At 36.0% G+C, this 16562-nt stretch overlaps 3 protein-coding genes across 7 annotated transcripts; 1 reads left to right on the forward strand and 2 right to left on the reverse strand.

Moving 5' to 3' along the window:
* Nucleotides 1-4687: 4687 nt before the first annotated feature.
* On the reverse strand, nt 4688-8800 carry LOC106124989 (phospholipid scramblase 1). 5 transcript variants are annotated; one of them, XM_013322065.1, is made up of 6 exons: nt 8692-8800; nt 6865-7043; nt 6252-6451; nt 5765-5956; nt 5439-5597; nt 4688-5093 (listed from the first exon to the last, which is right to left on the reverse strand). In XM_013322065.1, the coding sequence occupies exons 2-6, from the start codon at nt 6887-6889 to the stop codon at nt 5070-5072; spliced, it is 600 nt and encodes a 199-aa protein (XP_013177519.1). In that variant the 5' UTR covers nt 6890-7043; nt 8692-8800; the 3' UTR covers nt 4688-5069. The 5 variants fall into 5 exon arrangements, with proteins under 5 accessions (XP_013177519.1, XP_013177516.1, XP_013177521.1 ...); XM_013322062.1 differs by having other exon boundaries at nt 6865-7101; XM_013322067.1 differs by having other exon boundaries at nt 6865-7018; nt 8589-8800.
* A 1692-nt stretch (nt 8801-10492) lies between these two features.
* On the reverse strand, nt 10493-11357 carry LOC106124080 (heat shock protein beta-11). Its single transcript, XM_013320535.1, has one exon. The coding sequence runs from the start codon at nt 11281-11283 to the stop codon at nt 10774-10776; it is 510 nt and encodes a 169-aa protein (XP_013175989.1). The 5' UTR covers nt 11284-11357; the 3' UTR covers nt 10493-10773.
* Nucleotides 11358-13513: 2156 nt separating this feature from the next.
* On the forward strand, nt 13514-14792 carry LOC106124212 (uncharacterized). The gene is made up of 4 exons (XM_013320681.1): nt 13514-13772; nt 13960-14065; nt 14408-14500; nt 14710-14792. Exons 1-4 carry the CDS (start codon nt 13691-13693, stop codon nt 14789-14791), a joined length of 363 nt encoding a protein of 120 aa, XP_013176135.1. The 5' UTR covers nt 13514-13690; the 3' UTR covers nt 14792.
* The last annotated feature ends 1770 nt before the right edge of the window (nt 14793-16562 follow it).

Below are 16562 nucleotides of genomic sequence, written 5' to 3' on the forward strand. Positions count from 1 at the left end.
CCCCCCACCCCGCGCGCTCCGCTCCTACACCCCCCCGGCCATGTCGGCACCCTGCTCTCACGTTTAGAGCCGCACCATTGCTCGTTACATTAAAATTCTTTCCCTACTTGAATGAATTAAATTTTAAGCATAAAATATGGAGTAAACAACTTGTATTTCTATAGTCACTAACTCTTCTGCTGTAAAACAAACAAATGCTTATTATGCCAGTGCTAACGTTAAAACTTACGTTGCTGCTGTTGAATGAACTTTGACAAAAACAAAAGAACAAATTATCAATGTCCCGCACCAAAGCAGGTAAAAATCGTCTCCACGGAGACAAGGTTTAAATGTTCTTCATCCACTTTTACGGGCAATTAATGAGGTAATCTAGTACTTAGTAGTCAACACCTCATCGCCTCATCGCCGACAACTTCCGAAAAAAGTAATCAGTACGCGTCATTAGATTCGAGACAGTTTGTACAAGTTAAGTGCCTACTTAACGTCGCAGGAATGACGACCTAAGTATGTCGAAGAAAGCAAATTATTCACCCTAAAGAATTATTTTATAAATCTTCTAACGGGTCGCATTGTTTTGTAACATGTGACATTATGAGTAACTATCATACATCCAAATGTTAACACATGACACACATTGCTTCTACAAAGTACAAATATGTGAAGGTTATGTTTAGCAAAATTTTATAGCGTCTTGTTCTCATAGTACAGCTTAAGTTTCGTCAGCACACAATTTAAACGTTTGTAAATGTGGGCAACCACTGAGGAAGATATTAGATTATTCTGCGCGTCGTCTACTTTTGTTTAGTCTACTGTGCCACTGTTGAACTTATATCAAAAACTTTTCTATAGCCTACCAAAAAAACTTGTATAGCAAATAGACGTTAATTTAAATAAATTCTCTTACATGATAAAAGTTCCCCAAGGGGGCTGATGTCGCATGAGGCCAAATTTCACAGTAAACAAAAACAAAAGCTTCGTTAAATTCATTTGATTCCCTGATTACCTTAATTGCCTATTTTCCCTTTTGTACGATCCATCTCCAGCCGCTTCGCCTTTGTTTACATGCTACCTAAAGGAATACCTGTTCACTTTATAACATTTTTTAAGTTGAAAATAAAGCTTAAAGGTCTAAAAAACTTCAAACATTTATCATAAAGTCGAGAACCCGGCGCTATCTGCCACCTCTATCAATATAATTTGCCAAAGCTTCGTTGCTGTCATCAATCGACAGATGTAGGTTCTTAAAAATTTCCAACTTTCTTATATACTACCCATCATAGATATAATATACCTGCTTTCTTTACCTTAACTTTACGGTGCATAAACATTGACACAAACAACCTCGACTTCACTGAAAAATTTAAACAAACATTAACATGTTATATGTTCATTTTTAGGGTTCCGTACCACAAAAGGAAAAAAAAGGAACCTTTATAGAATCACTTTGTTGTCCGGCCGTCCGTCTGTCAAGTCAAGTTTTTCTCGAAAACGCGTGCTGGTATCAAGCTGGAATTTATAATAAACAAATAATTACATCGACATCTCTGTAGCATCCATCGCCCATATCTAAACATCTTACATAATACCTTGGCCATAAAACAGTTATCATTAATTTAAATAAACAATAATTATAATTATCTTTAAAACTTGTGAACGGGCCCTTATTATGACATCATCAATTTATTAACAACAGATGTCTAAATTAAATAAATTGCGATCCGAGGAGCGATTGAGAAGGTATTGAATTGCAAACGATACAATTGCGAAGAGTGCTTTACGGATGGCGATACTCGTAGCGGAGGGCGGCCGGGGGCGGCCGGGAGCGTCTGAGACGGCTTACATCAAGAGCCATCTCGTCTTTGTGATGCGCGGAATTGTTACGTAATTTACTTAATTAGCAAGACGATATACATTCTAAATGTTAATGCAATTAATATGCTGTGTAAATCACACAATTTGGAAACATCTCTATATGTTATTTACACTTTCGTGAGATATTACTCTGAACTAATATAGAAAAGTGAAGGTTCTCAACTTGTTTTTATGTAAATGTTTCCGTAATGCGAACTTAAATTAAGAACGCAACTGAAAATACATTTCTTTCGTTGTTGTCTCAAAAGTTCAAAACAGACGAATGTTACTGATTTAACAAATTACGAATGTAATTGTTTTTCCGAATGCATTACTTTGTAGCGTCCACTGTTTTATTGAAAAAAGAGGAACCAAGAGAGACTTTTCTACAAGAAGTGCGAGGAAAATTAAAGAAATTACAGAGTGACACAAACATCCACCACCCGCCCTCCTGCCCGCTCGCCCGCCCGCCCGCTCGAGACGTCGCGGACAACCTCCTTATTGAGCTGATTAAATCCCAAGGGAAATGTTAGTTTCGCTCGCCTGTGCAAATTTACAGTCCATGTTTAAATACGGACTTGTTTTGCATTACTTATTTTACTTGTTACGTATATACTCGTAGATTTGTTTGTAGAATTTAGTTTCGATTCTAATTTGCTATACATCTTGTATGTACGTATCATCAAACTAGAGTTGTTAACGACAATCTTTATACAAATACACCGCATCCAATAAAATTTAATTAAATCCATTAAACGTAGAGCGACGCATTTTTTTGCTTGTGTCTGCTCTACCTACGGCTCAACTTTATTTTATTGTGATACGACGCTAGCGCGTTGCACCTCTCGTGAGGCGTTGGACTTGCCTTGTTTTCACAACTTACCGACGGTTTCTGAGACTAAAATCCTTGTTTAAAACCTATTGTTATCTCTGTTATGTGAAAGATAAGAACAGGGATGATGATATGTTTTATACTTTGGTCTTGGAAACCCACGAATAATGTGAAAATTTCTTTTGACAGCAAAAAATTCTTCCGGAAATTGTATAACAGCTAATTTAAGCAGGCAAATAATTTCCCTTAATCCCGTCACGGAAATTTGCTTTCTCGGAGTTGACGAGAAATATGAATTAAAAAAAATCGTTTCCATTGAATTGGTTATAGAAAAAAAAAGAGTTTAAATTGGAATTAACGGAGCATAACCTTAATATAAAAATGTGTAATATTTTTAATTTTTTAAAGACGAAACCAACACTGAAATTCACCCCTGAGATTTGTGACAATGCACAATACACGGCAGATCATTAGGTATTGTTAAGCAATAAAATATAACTAGTGCAACTTTTGTCTCAATCAATATAGCTTTTAGAACAAAAAAAAGAAGTAGTAACATAGTAATATGTCAAAATGTAGTTGATGTAGTGTGTACTATCAAGTAAAGTCTAATTTCAATATGAAACAGTGCGCAGCGGCGGCGGCCCTGCCTGCTGCCGGCTGTGATCGTTTAGCATAATTTATTTCCATTTCCAATTTGAAACTCAAACATTGCGTCGACGCGGACTTAAATAATCATAATGAAGGCAATATTTCATTTAAACACTCATTTATTTTATTAATTCGCTGTCAATTTTGCCTTCCTGTTTATTTGTAGCATTGAATTTATATTCCGATTGGTTTTCACGTTCCGCGCAATAACCCACTTTATCAGACGCTACGTACCAATAAAGGGACCGGTATTTATAAAAACAAAATTAAATTTTTTATAAAATAAACATAATAACTGTATTATTTACTTAAGTAAATTAGAATAAGAATCTGTATATTGATGAAGACTGAAGACCTCGCGGTTTTAAAAAATAGACAGTAGCCGATTATCAGACTTTCTGAATATACATATTAAATTTCATAAAAATCGACAATATGCTAATTGATTGAAAAGGATTTTTGAAGAGATTGTAGCATAAAATATCTTCATGTTATCAAGTGTCCAATAACAATGTCGATGTCGGAAACTGTACATCAAGTTGTCTTTGTATTCCTTCCAATTACATTTGAATTAAGTTAAATAAATAACATGAAAGTATTCAAATCTGTAGCGCGCTGCTCCGCTCCGTCCCGCTTTGTGTGGAGTTCCGACTGTAGTGCTTATGCAAATGTAACTTTACAACTTAATTATGGTAATTAGCGCACTTAGTTATTAAACTACGTACATATGAGCATTACCCGCGTCTCTACTCTCTCTCTCTCTTCTACTGCTTCCCAAAGAAAATATTGTTAGTTGTGCTACAAAGTTCTGTTTATATTTATTATGTCATCGTTAAGTACTTAATAATTGAAATAGTTTCGGCTCACCTAACTTTAATCAACAGAGGACGGTCGCATAGAAAGAAGATATTTTCCCTTCCTATTCGTCCCCTTCCTCACCAAATCCCGCTAATCTCTCCGTGTCTACCTTGTAAAAAAAGGGTAGGAACGAAAAGCGGACTGAGTTATGCCTCCAGCACGCACTCTGCTCGGATGAAACGCGCAATTGCTTGTGTGTGGAAGTGGAAGCACTGTTAAACTGCATCTGCATCTTCACAAGGCAATATATGTACAAATCAATAATATTATAGCATTCAAAGAAAATTGTCCTTCATCCTTCATCCATTGGAAATCATAATAGATGTACGCAATATGTGTAGATATTTGACTAATAATAAATACCATAAACTCGTGTGGCTTGGTGATAAGCCAAACTGTCCATGTTTTTTGGACGTTAAAAGTATAAAATTATAAATCCCCGTTATTTTATATTAGCCCCATCTATGTACCAGTTTAAGAAATAAAAAGCTTAAGTGACTTGCAATTTTAAATTTAGTTATGATGCGAGTCGATAGATGTCGCTTATTTGGAAATCAAGATTTCAACTTTTTCATTTTCGTCAATAAAATATAACATTTTGTACATTACGTAGACACTGTACTCAACACAACATGACAATAATTATATTTAATTAATCAACTACACAGTAGTTTATACACGTTACGTTACGTTTTTAACAAATGAGTATTTTGTGAAAAAATCTATAAAGGATGATTTTTAATTCAACTTTATGCTTAATTTGAATGTGTGTGGTACTGCCTCGGCAGCAACATCTTTGTCACTTGACAGTTCCCGCGCACCAACTTCATCTCCTTTTCAATATCTTCTTGCACTGCGCATGACATACAGATTCATCTCAGTTCTCGTAGTACATGAAGTCCTGTGAAAACAATACATTTATTTAATAATTTATTTACTTAACTAGAAGAGATCCTGCTAATGCTTAGTTTTCAAACACCCATAGAAGAATTGGAAAATAAAATTTTGGCATTTTTTTCAACGATTTTTTTAAATTGGTTAGTTAAATTTAACGATAAAAAGGTCACCAAGCCTCTATGAAGAGATTCACTTAGGAGTAAAAATACAAAATCGTTCGTTAGATATTATGACGCGTTTCCAACATTTTAATGTTTTGATTTTAGTACATTTAAATTAATTGGTTGCAGTGAACTGGATAAAAGTGGCAGAGGCAGGTCTTCTGGAGTGAATATATAATGTGACGCACTATAAGGAAGCAGGTGCCGAGAAGCGCGGCCTTGTAGCGTACGTCCAGGTCGGCGGGCAGCTCGATGACGTAGTTGTCTGCGCTCGAGAACGCCTCCCGCACCAAGCCGCCCCACTTCTTGCGAATTGCGCCCACACGCTTCTTCTCCATGTTATATATCTGAAGTTATTGAAAGAAAAAAAAAGATAAAAATTTAATAAATGTTCTGTTTTATTATATGATTCTAGTCTAGAAAATAGGGAATCTAATGTTCTATATATTCAGCAGTAATTTCATATCTTGGAGCCAAAGTCTTCTCTACGCTTAGTTGATGTAACAACAGTCACCTCGAAGTCACACTGGCTGGTGATGGCGAGCGGGCCCTTGACGCGGAAGAGCGGGCGGTCAGCGGCGTCGTTGACGTTGATGACGGGCTTGAGGAAGGTGAACTCTTTGCGCACGAGCGCCACTCCGCGCCCGCACACACAAACCTCCATCTTGTCCGGACCCATCGTGTACGGTCGCCGGAACCTCATCACCTAAATGTCATATTACATAGCTTTACATGTGTCACACCCTCACTATATTGTTGATTTTTAAAAGCCTATGAAACCTGTCTTAATCAACATATTTTGTCTTAGCCAAGCTGAGGCTCAGATAAATCTTTGATAATTTTAAAAAGAGATCTTTTAGAAGGAGTCGGTGTTTCGACTGCCCTTTTAGCTTTAACCCATCTTAAAAATACTCAAAGTATGTAAAGGAATCTTCGAAAAAAAACTTACAATTAATTAGAACCAAAATTAAAGCAGATATCTTCTTCTCCTCCCTCCTTACCTCCTTATCTTCAGTGTCAAAGACGTTGATGTGCAGAGCCCGGCTGGTGCCCATCAGCAGCCTGTCCATCAAGCCGGAGTCCTCGCGGGCGAACAGCACCGGGCTACCATCTGGCGTCATAACCACGTACTTGTTGTTGGCGAAGTGCGTCACCTTCTGCCTGACGCACAACTCGCTAAGGTTACCGAGTTGTTTTAGACCTGGAGACAACATTAGCGGACTTACGGAACGGAACAGTGTTAATAGAATTTATCCTTCTACATTTAAACTGGTTACGAGTACATTTGCATGTATTGCTTTCTTTAGTAATAGTGATCGACAGAGCACATCCGCTCTTTGATAATTATAACATTTTGTGGACCAAATATTTAGACGTGCGCCGAGATATATTTATCATTTGCATGCCTCCGCCTCATAAGCTCCAGTATTTATTTATTTAGCGGACTGCGCACGTTCGCTTCATTTGCAATATTTCTAACGAGAAGTCTTAACAAACTTTGAAATGCTGTATTTTCAAGAAAATGAACACTTTTGGTCTCTCTATTTAGTCCTTAATTGACAAATTAAATAAGGATTAAAAAAATATATTATAGTTAGTGTTTAATTGATTTACCAAGAGGTAAGGACTCAGACGACATTTTCTTCACCTTCACTGATTGCTATCTTAGTCCACAAGAGAAAACGTCACAAACATCAAGTCATCCACTTCAAAACATCGAGAAGTTTACACGACATCAACAAGCTTGTAGAGTAAACTGAATTAGAGACTACTTAGTACTATAGTACCAGATACTAAAAGCATACAGATTTTAAAACCTTCGCAGGAATGTTGCCAGCTGAAAACATTACTCTAAACAAGGATGTTAAGTCAATTAAAAAATCGATCAAGCAATAATCAATCAAATGATCAATTCATTTGATCAGCGATTAAGATCTTACATTTGAGTATTGTTGTCCATGTGCCAATTAATACATTCTACTGACATTTACCAATAATATTTTTACTCAATTACTCCATGATATTCAAAGACGCATTATCACTTTTATATTTTCGAGCTAAGAGTTTTTTTTCGATTTGACTTCGATTTGTTAAGTTTTGATCATCGACCATATTATGTAGTGTTATTGAATAGGTTTTAATTTAATAAGTACTAATGACTAAGCAGACATCATAGAATCATGAGAACATAATGCAAACTAAAACCATAAAAACGGCAATTTACAACGTTTTAGATTTTTTTCACCATTATTAGAGTAAGGGTAGTTAAACATTAGGCCGGTGACCACGGCAACGACCTTCCCCCGACATGCCGAACCCATTAAAGCTACCCCCACAACCCCTCACAATATTCAAATTTGTTGCTCTATCGTATTAATTTCGCCACAAAAATTATCATTTCTATAAGGTTACAATGAGGAGACAAAAAAGTTAAGTTTAGTTATTTATTAGTTATGAAATATATGTATTTCTTGTTATTTGTATTAAAATATTGATTAATAATTATTTTCTACAATTCTAACAATAATCAAATGCCGGATTCCAATTCCTTTCACAATCCATCCTCTGAGCCATTTGCGACCGCTTGTCTCTAATCTACTCGTACTGCAATACATTGTACGACAATGAGAACCTTCAAATTATAAAAAAAAACAAGCAAACAAATTTCGGCATCTTAACTGGAAAAACTGGTCAAGTGCGAGGCGGACTCGCGCCCCGAGGGTTCCGAACAAACCTGTAGATGTAAGTAACGTCTAGGTCGACTATAATTACCCTTTAGTGAGTAGTTGCGAGTTTAAAATGCAGTATAAATTGCATTTTCTTTTGATTGCGTTGATATAGAAGTTTGATTTTATTACAGCTTAAAGATATTATAGAGCTGAGTATTTGATATGAATTTCATTTTAATATCTTAACGCCTTCATTAGGAAAGGGGTATTAAGATAAAATTAATAAAAATATGTTTTTATATAATGGTACTAAAAATTAACGGTTTTAAATTTTTCCTTTGTCTGGTTTACGACGTTGCTTTATGCCAAATTTCAAGTTTCTAAGTTCACGAGAAGTACCCTGTAGGGTTTGATTCCCTTGCGAATGTCGAAAATTTGCGACGTAAACGGTTGTATCTTTTGATTACGTTGGTTAAGAAGTATTGTTTTTTCACAGCACAAAGGGACCGCAGACCTGAGTATTTGATATAAATTCCAGCTTGATACCTAAACGCGTTTTTAACAAAGTGATCCTAGAAAGGTTCCGTTTTTTTCTTTTGAGGTACGGAACCCTAAAAACAATAAAATAATGGTCAAGTTAGCAGATCATAATATATTATAAATTAAAACCATGGGATCTGAGTGTCAGAACATTTGTACAAGATATTTTCACTCCAATCATTCTCTTTGAAAAATATTTTTTTCTTCATTAAGCAATGAATACTCGTAGTACCTAACTAACGACCTAATAATGCCACAACACACCATACAATTAAAAACAAACTAAAAGCAAATCGCGAAACATTTATCGCACAATGTGATCGACCGCCTGGTGAGCGACGCGAAACGCGACTGACCACAACACGACACACGTCCAGTGTACTCTGCTTATACTTCAGATATTTAATACATTTGATTGCCACACACCAGAGAGCCTATAAAACTAATTATTTTAATGTCGTCCCGCGACCACCATGAGCATTGCCAAAATGACGTGGGAGAATTAACGTCGATTAATTTATAGTGTTTTTAAATATAATAATTTGGAACAATAATAATTGCGACTCGTTACAGCTAATTTAACGTATATTCTATTGTTGGATATAGTCTGTATGTACATGATGCAATCTTCACTTCGTTAGGAATTTCTCTTATCTATTGAGATATTCAAACATATAATCGCTGAACCTCATGCATTTAGTAAGCGACCAATATTGGGAAGTCCACAATGTCAATGTCATGCAAGCCGGTTTCGAATTCACGACTACGTGATCGGATTTTACCAAGAAATAACAGTTAACACTATATTAATTATTGAGTGACTAATTAAATTAAAATTAATCTACCAAAATAATACTATAGACTATATATTAAAACTAAACCAAACTAAATAATATAAAAAATCGACCCCAAATCGCTGTGGTCGCACGGTAGGGTTCCCAAGAGGCTGGCGGCATTTCCCCGTTGGATGGCCAGGCTCAACCTTTGCCCGAAATGCGCAGTTAACATAAGTTATCAAATTAACTACTAGAAAGCAATGTATTGAGGAAAGGGACAATATTTCGGCTCATAAAGTATTTATGATAAATAAGAAATATATTTACTTGATAAATATCAATCATTAAACCTGTATCATATTATTTGTATCGCATTTAGAATTGAGAGCATCGCATCGTCTGAAATTGTAACGCTTCAACAATGTTCACGATAAGAGTTGTTTGACGTCTAAAAGGTATCAATCAATTACTCTTATCAATTTATATTGAAGGCCAGATGATCAACAAACATAGAATCAGACAGTCGTAGTCTGGACAGGACGCGCCGGTTCGTATCAGACGGCGGCGGCGGCGGCGGCGGTGGCGGCGGCGTGTGGGAGGATTAAAATATTTATCTAGTAACAACACCATGTCTAATATTTTCACTGCTCTCAACATTTACTGAATGAGATTCATAATTTTTTCACTCAACATGTTGTTAGCGTTTCCTGTTCGGATTGCGTCAGTTTAATGAAAGTTTATTACACTTCTGCACCTGGCAGAACAAAAAGGAAACGTTTGTTATATTACTAACGACTTTCCACTCGCACCGGCGTCGCGCCATACGGTATAAGTCTGCATTTATTCTATACCCGCGACTCTCAAAGTAACCCTAAGCCCTTGAGCTCCGCGAAACCTAAGCGAAAAATAAAAGTGATAGACACCGCAACATCTGCACGAGTGGAGACTCGACCGGTGCAATACTGGCTGGTGAGTTCGTGTGCCAAAGGACTATCCCTTCCCACCCTTTAGTCAATAGAAAAGGATGGGAAGAAGTGGAATTGACGGAGGATTCGACGCATAGACCAGGAAAATATCTACTTTATTTTTCTCCGTAGCGATGTTTCGGCGAATTCTGGTGGCGCTTGCGGGTTTGTCACTATATTACATAATAGAAACTAGGATGGATCTTGGGTTGCGTGAGGTTAGTACTTGTGTGAATAAAAGTATGAATTTCTTTAGTATCGTTTAATAGTAACCCAAACTAAATCTAAATCAAATATAAAATAATCAGTCTCACCAAATATCGCCAATGAATGAATAATTTTAAATGATAAATTATGCCTAAACAAAATTTAAAGTCTTTAAACATATCCGTGGCAGTAAATCTTGTTTAGGCACAATTTTTCATTAACAATGAATATAAATCTTTTTTCATTAAAAAAAAAATCTATTCACAATCACATATGTTTTATAAAAATGTCTGCATTCACAGAGCTTGCACATTACATTTTCACAATATTTACCATTTCTAAAGGAAATGCTAACTAATAAGCCAGTCAATCCTTCTTTCCGTCTTCCGAACTGGATTTCTCCTGTATGGGGATCTTCCTCTCCTCCAAGGCCTCGGCGCGGAAAGCGATCAGCTTCAGCTTGCCCTTGTCTAGGTGGCACTCGACGCGCTCCGGCGGGAACCCCTCGGGCAGCAGGAACCGCCGCTCGAAGTGGCTACGCGTCCACCCGTCCTCACGCTTCACCTCCTTCTTACCTTCCACCATTATCTCGTTGCCCACAGTCTTAACTACGATCTGTTCAGGCGTGAAGTTCTGCACGTCGAGGTGCACCTCCACCTTCTTCCCGTCGACTTTCACCTCGGAATCCGAGTAGATTCCTTCAATCCCATGGTACTCTTTCTCTATCGGCGCGGTCAGATGTTTGATGTATTTCACCGGGTCCCGGAAGAAAGGGTCGCGTGAAAATGCACTGAAAGGATCCTCCAACACCCTGACAACTGGATCCCGGTACGCCAAGTTCCTCAGATGTCTCAACCAATATGGCATTAGCGACATGCTTGTTTATGTTGATTTTCGTGTAGCTTCGAAACGCTCTTCAAATGTTTGTTTACTCACTGACGCGCTGCCGCGACAGACGGCCCTTTTATAGTTTCTCTAAATGAGACATCTATCGTCAAGAACATGCATGAACAATCGCGAATATTCTAGTTGGAATGGAGTTATTTTAAAATTGCGCCATCTGTTATCGGAAGAAGAACGTGCCAAAAATACAACATCAATAAAAATATGAAATAATGGAGAGGTTTTAAATGTATATCTTTATAAGATTCTTGACTTAAATAATTCATTTGTAATTCTAGTTAAAACAAGATGAATTTTAAGATATGTCTACTCAATTTTTCTAGAATGGTCCTGACATCTAGTGCCGAAAAGCCAAAAACCTAATTAACTGAACAGAAACAAAAAGTATCCACAAAATTTTTCGCCTTATTTTTTACTGATTTGATGACCATTTATTTATCATGACTCTTTTCCAATAATACAAAAACATTGATCCAACCGAAAATCGTGACGATAGATGTTCAAATGTAAAATCTTAACAATATTTTATTGCGCAATCCAAGATGCAAAACGAAAAAAGTTGATGCAACAGGCGCATGAAGATGATGCAATTGTTGTTAAAATTACTTTATTGGTTTTTGAGTTTTAATGTGAATATTGTATAATATTTCTTTTACTATTTAACTGATTTTTATTTTTAATGGATAATTTATCACATTTTTAGTAACCCTATCTAATTGAAAACCACCAAGAGAGATATTGATTTTATAATATTCTCTCCTCTATTCATGCTGTCTGTCTGTTTGTCTGGTACCTTATTATCGCTAATATCAAGTATGAAAAACCTAGTTAAAGCACTTATATCGACGTTTCTTATTATATACGGGAGCTTATATTAATACTGTGTATATGGATCAATTCAAACAAGAAAATGTAACAAAATATGCATTTGTAATTAGCGTAGTGTCGGAGTGCGTCAAATATACGTCAATTCATTAACAGTAGGATTATATTTTAATTTCCATCGATTTGTTTAAGAAACATAAATAATCCGTCTACATCTGTTGTATTAGGAATTTATTGGCTTTTCTTTTTCATTTATATTTAAGGGGTAGGAATAGAAATAAAGTTTTTTGTCCGGAACTTGAATGAATGTTAGAAACGCAAATTATAGATATGAATATGTAAGAATGTATCAATATAGAAGAAGATTCGTTACTAACATAATAATTCGTAATAGTCTTTCTACGTGGTTCTACGTGTTTTGTGTATGTTTGAGGAACACGCTCCATATGCGTGATAAAAGTACAGGTGCATATGGTTGCCACTTCTTCGGGTTTCACAAGAATAATCCTGGTTTGCACGGTGCATTATTCAGACTATTACGTTTTGGTTTCGGGTCAATGTAGGCGGTTATAACAAGTTGGTGGATGTTTTTGCTAAAATTACTCAGGGTCTACGTTTATTGAAAGTTGTCAGCCCTACTGATGCTAGGTAGACCTCAGCACAGAGGTGCCGTGTGCCGACAAACATCTCGTGACTCACTTATTACAATCTCAAACATTGTAATCTACAAAAACTATTTTTAAACATTTCCTTATCGATCAATATGTTTACGATCATCGAAATCTGTGAGCCGTAAACATATTTTTCTACCTAAAAGCTCTGAGAGGATTATATATAATAACAAAAAAGAAAATTTAAGGGTTTTTAAACTAGAAATGCGGATGAAATGTTGTCTGGAAAAATATTTAATACGCAGATTCAATTATTTCCTAATCTTAATTAGTAACCTATATACTTTTCCAGGCTACGTTCCACATCTATACCAAGTTTCGCATTTAAATTGTTAGTAAGAAGTAACATAAGACATTATTAAGATAAAAAAAGGAAAAATTTTGAAGATTCGTGAAACCTTTCAGATTATCTCTTACATTTACTTTACGATTGCACTTTATGCAAGCCATGTGTAAAAAAAAACGAGACGTCTGGTTCCGTAGTTGTGTCATATTGCTTGCTCTGTGACAAATATTTTAAAACATCTACTGCTTGGTATAATTTTTAGCACCGATATTTTATAAAAAAAAATGTATGTTCTCTTTTCTAAATTGCTTCGGCGATTAATGCCAGTATACATATATAACTTTGTCGCCTAAATTAGTGGCGAACCCTTTGCACAGTCATCCAGTTCAAACAAGCTAATCAAACAACGTGGACGCGGTAACGAGCCCTAACAACCAATTTATATTTAACCATTTCATTACTGTCTCGCAAAACGCGTCACTGAACGTCCGTTACTCTATGGTGGGAGCAATTTTTTTCTATTATAAATTCTCGGAAATGTCAGTTGGAACACAATTTTTTGCCGCGCATTTTTGAGACACGTTTGATAGAAAAGTGTATGAAGATGGAAATTAAAGTTTTAATTTTAGTCACACTCATTTGTGCTGCAACTTGTCTGCCACTTGGTGGAGACGGAAACGGTATTTTTTTTCCTTTGCTTTAAATTGAAATTTACTTTTTCACGTTGACTAAAAATTTTATTTTTAAATCATTTTAGATAAGTAATAAAAATAAGAATTTTATTTTTTATTTTTAAATTGTAATTAATTTCAGGATATTCTATATTTCTAAAATTATAATGTGTCATTTAAAATTTTTATTTCACAGATCTTGTGAGCAGCGGTCATAGGCTGTGGAAGAGATTCATTAACCCGTTTATAATTTTCGGAAATTTGGCTGACAGTGGAATAAACAAAATTAGGACCAAAAGAAGGTAAATAAAAGAAATCAAATCCACATTAGCTAGTAACTTTTTTTAAGGAAATGATCTTGTCGCCTAGTGCATTTGTCGTGACAATTATTTTACGATTAAATCGAAGACACTTTTTCTCTTAGATCCCTTCCAAAATCTTGCTCGTCCTGCTGAAACATATTTTCTTTTTGCTGCTAGTACTGCCGCGCCTTCGACCTCAATTTATCCCTCCGTCGTATTCCCGTGAGGAGTATCCAATGACGGCGATTACTCTGGTACCGTGGTGGTGGAACCGGTACCTATATGATTACTGGGAATTCTGGCTTAAGTGATAACATTTGTATAATACTATTTATCTGGCAGTTCCGAGGACGAGTGCGAGAAGCTGCAGCTGTGCAAGTTGCACGCGCGCTCTCGCTACAGCTTCTTTGCAGCTTACGAGCTGTATTTCGTCAAGTTAGTACATATTTTGTGATATTGAAAAAAATCAGGAAATTTATAGAAAGTAACAAATATTAGTAAAACTTAATTTTTTACTTATAAATTTTAAAGTGACGTTAGTTTTGTTCTGTTAATGCTTAATTTCTCAGATAATCTTTTATTTACATTTTCCATAGACTTTAGTTAAATTTGAATTGCTAGCATAATATGTGTTGTTTGTACAGCAAAGAGAACGCGCGGCTGTGGGACCACCAGCCGCACTCCGCGGCGGACTGCGACCGGAGGTTCGGCGCCTGCTACAGATAACATCACATCGATATTCTTATATCTAATTTAAAACTATTTAATAGGTATTTATTTGTCAATCATTTATAAAAAAAAGTGCAAGAATTAATAATTATAAATATGTTTTATTTTATTAAAAAAAATAGGAATTAATTTAACCTTGATTACAAAATTTGACTGATGAGGCGCTAATAGTGAAATAGCGCCATCTATTGTCTGCGATTTTAAAAATTAAATGGACGGTTGTAACATTTTTTTTTCTTATTATAGTCGAAAACAAGTCTAAATTGGTACAGTTATTTTGGCACTAGACCGTCACAATGCAATGTACATATATACATACAAACTTACGTACAAATGAAAAACATTACTATTACTGGTTTCAGGAAATTATTTTAAAAATAAAAAGCATTGTAACATTCCACATCATTTATTTATTCACAACAAAATAATATAGAAATTATTTTCAACACATTTTCAAACAATTCATTTAAATAAAATCTAAAGGAACATTCTTAAATAAAATCATTGATTTGATGTCTTATTAATAAATAAAATAATTGAAAACATTCATTGAAACTCATTAAATCTGTAAAACTCATAATTTTAAATAATATAAATAAAAAGATTAATATAAAGAACCACAACATGATATTCTAATTAATAAATTAATGGTTTTCATGAGGTCTTTTTAATAATGAAATTACGTAGTAGATTTCATCTCAGGAATGTCACGTCGACTACTTCAATACATTTTGTGATTCATAAATAAATTAACATCTTTCCGTCAGACGGAAGACGGAAAGATGTTAATGATTAAATATGATTATTTAAAATACTGAACACTTGGTGTATTTTTATTGTCCAACAGTCCGCTGACTACTTCGTCTGCCATGTCTAAGGTCTAAGGGAATTGTGTTGTTAAAAACTTTCAAATACATCAATGATAATTATTATCCCAAATTAAATAAATGTAAATTAATTAACTGTAATGTTATCATCTTATGTAAACAAACATCAAGCGCACATCTCACATATAACATACAGTATACTTATTTATAAATTCATTGCGTTATTAAAAATGTATAAATTCTAGTAACCGCTCACTCGACTCGTACACGAGTCCTACAATATGCTCACATTTTACAAATAGTTCCTATCACAAGCTGCAACTACAACTTTTTTGTAGTCGCATTCTCTCACTGAAATGTTGTGAAGTTAACTGGATATAGACACGGATGTGGTTGATGTTGTTGTTGATGTTGATGTCGATGTGTGGTCACTGCGCCTTCTTGCGGGGGGCGCGCTTGCCGGCGTGCGCGGAGGCAGCGGAGGCGGCGGAGGCGGAGGCGGCCAGGACGAGCTGCAGCAGGCGCTGCCGCTGGCTGACGGCGAGGCCCAGCAGGCACAGCAGCGGCACTATCAGGATCGACGTCGCGCGCAGCTCCTGCTCCGACCCCCGCACCTGACATACATACACTCCTCTTAATATATATATAACAGCAGACCATACATTTTTTTACACACAGAAGAATAGTTTTTTTCATAATGGAATGGAAACGGATGGCTTACGGCCGCCTTTTATAAAACAGACATTCGGATATGAAAAACACCTTGGGCATAAAATCAATGGTGAAGTCCTTGAATCTTCCGTCTGAGACGAAGTGTATGATGACGTCGTCGTAGTCGTGCGTGGCCTTGGAGAGCGTGGAGTCGAGGCGCAGCACGTAGGTGTGATTGTCTGCGGGCAGACGCGGCAGCGGCACCAGCGCGGCGTGAGGGCGGGGCGGGG

The sequence above is a fragment of the Papilio xuthus genome, unplaced genomic scaffold, assembly GCF_000836235.2.
Source record: "Papilio xuthus unplaced genomic scaffold, Pxut_1.1 DF825946.1, whole genome shotgun sequence".
Classification (NCBI taxonomy): Eukaryota; Metazoa; Arthropoda; class Insecta; order Lepidoptera; family Papilionidae; genus Papilio; species Papilio xuthus.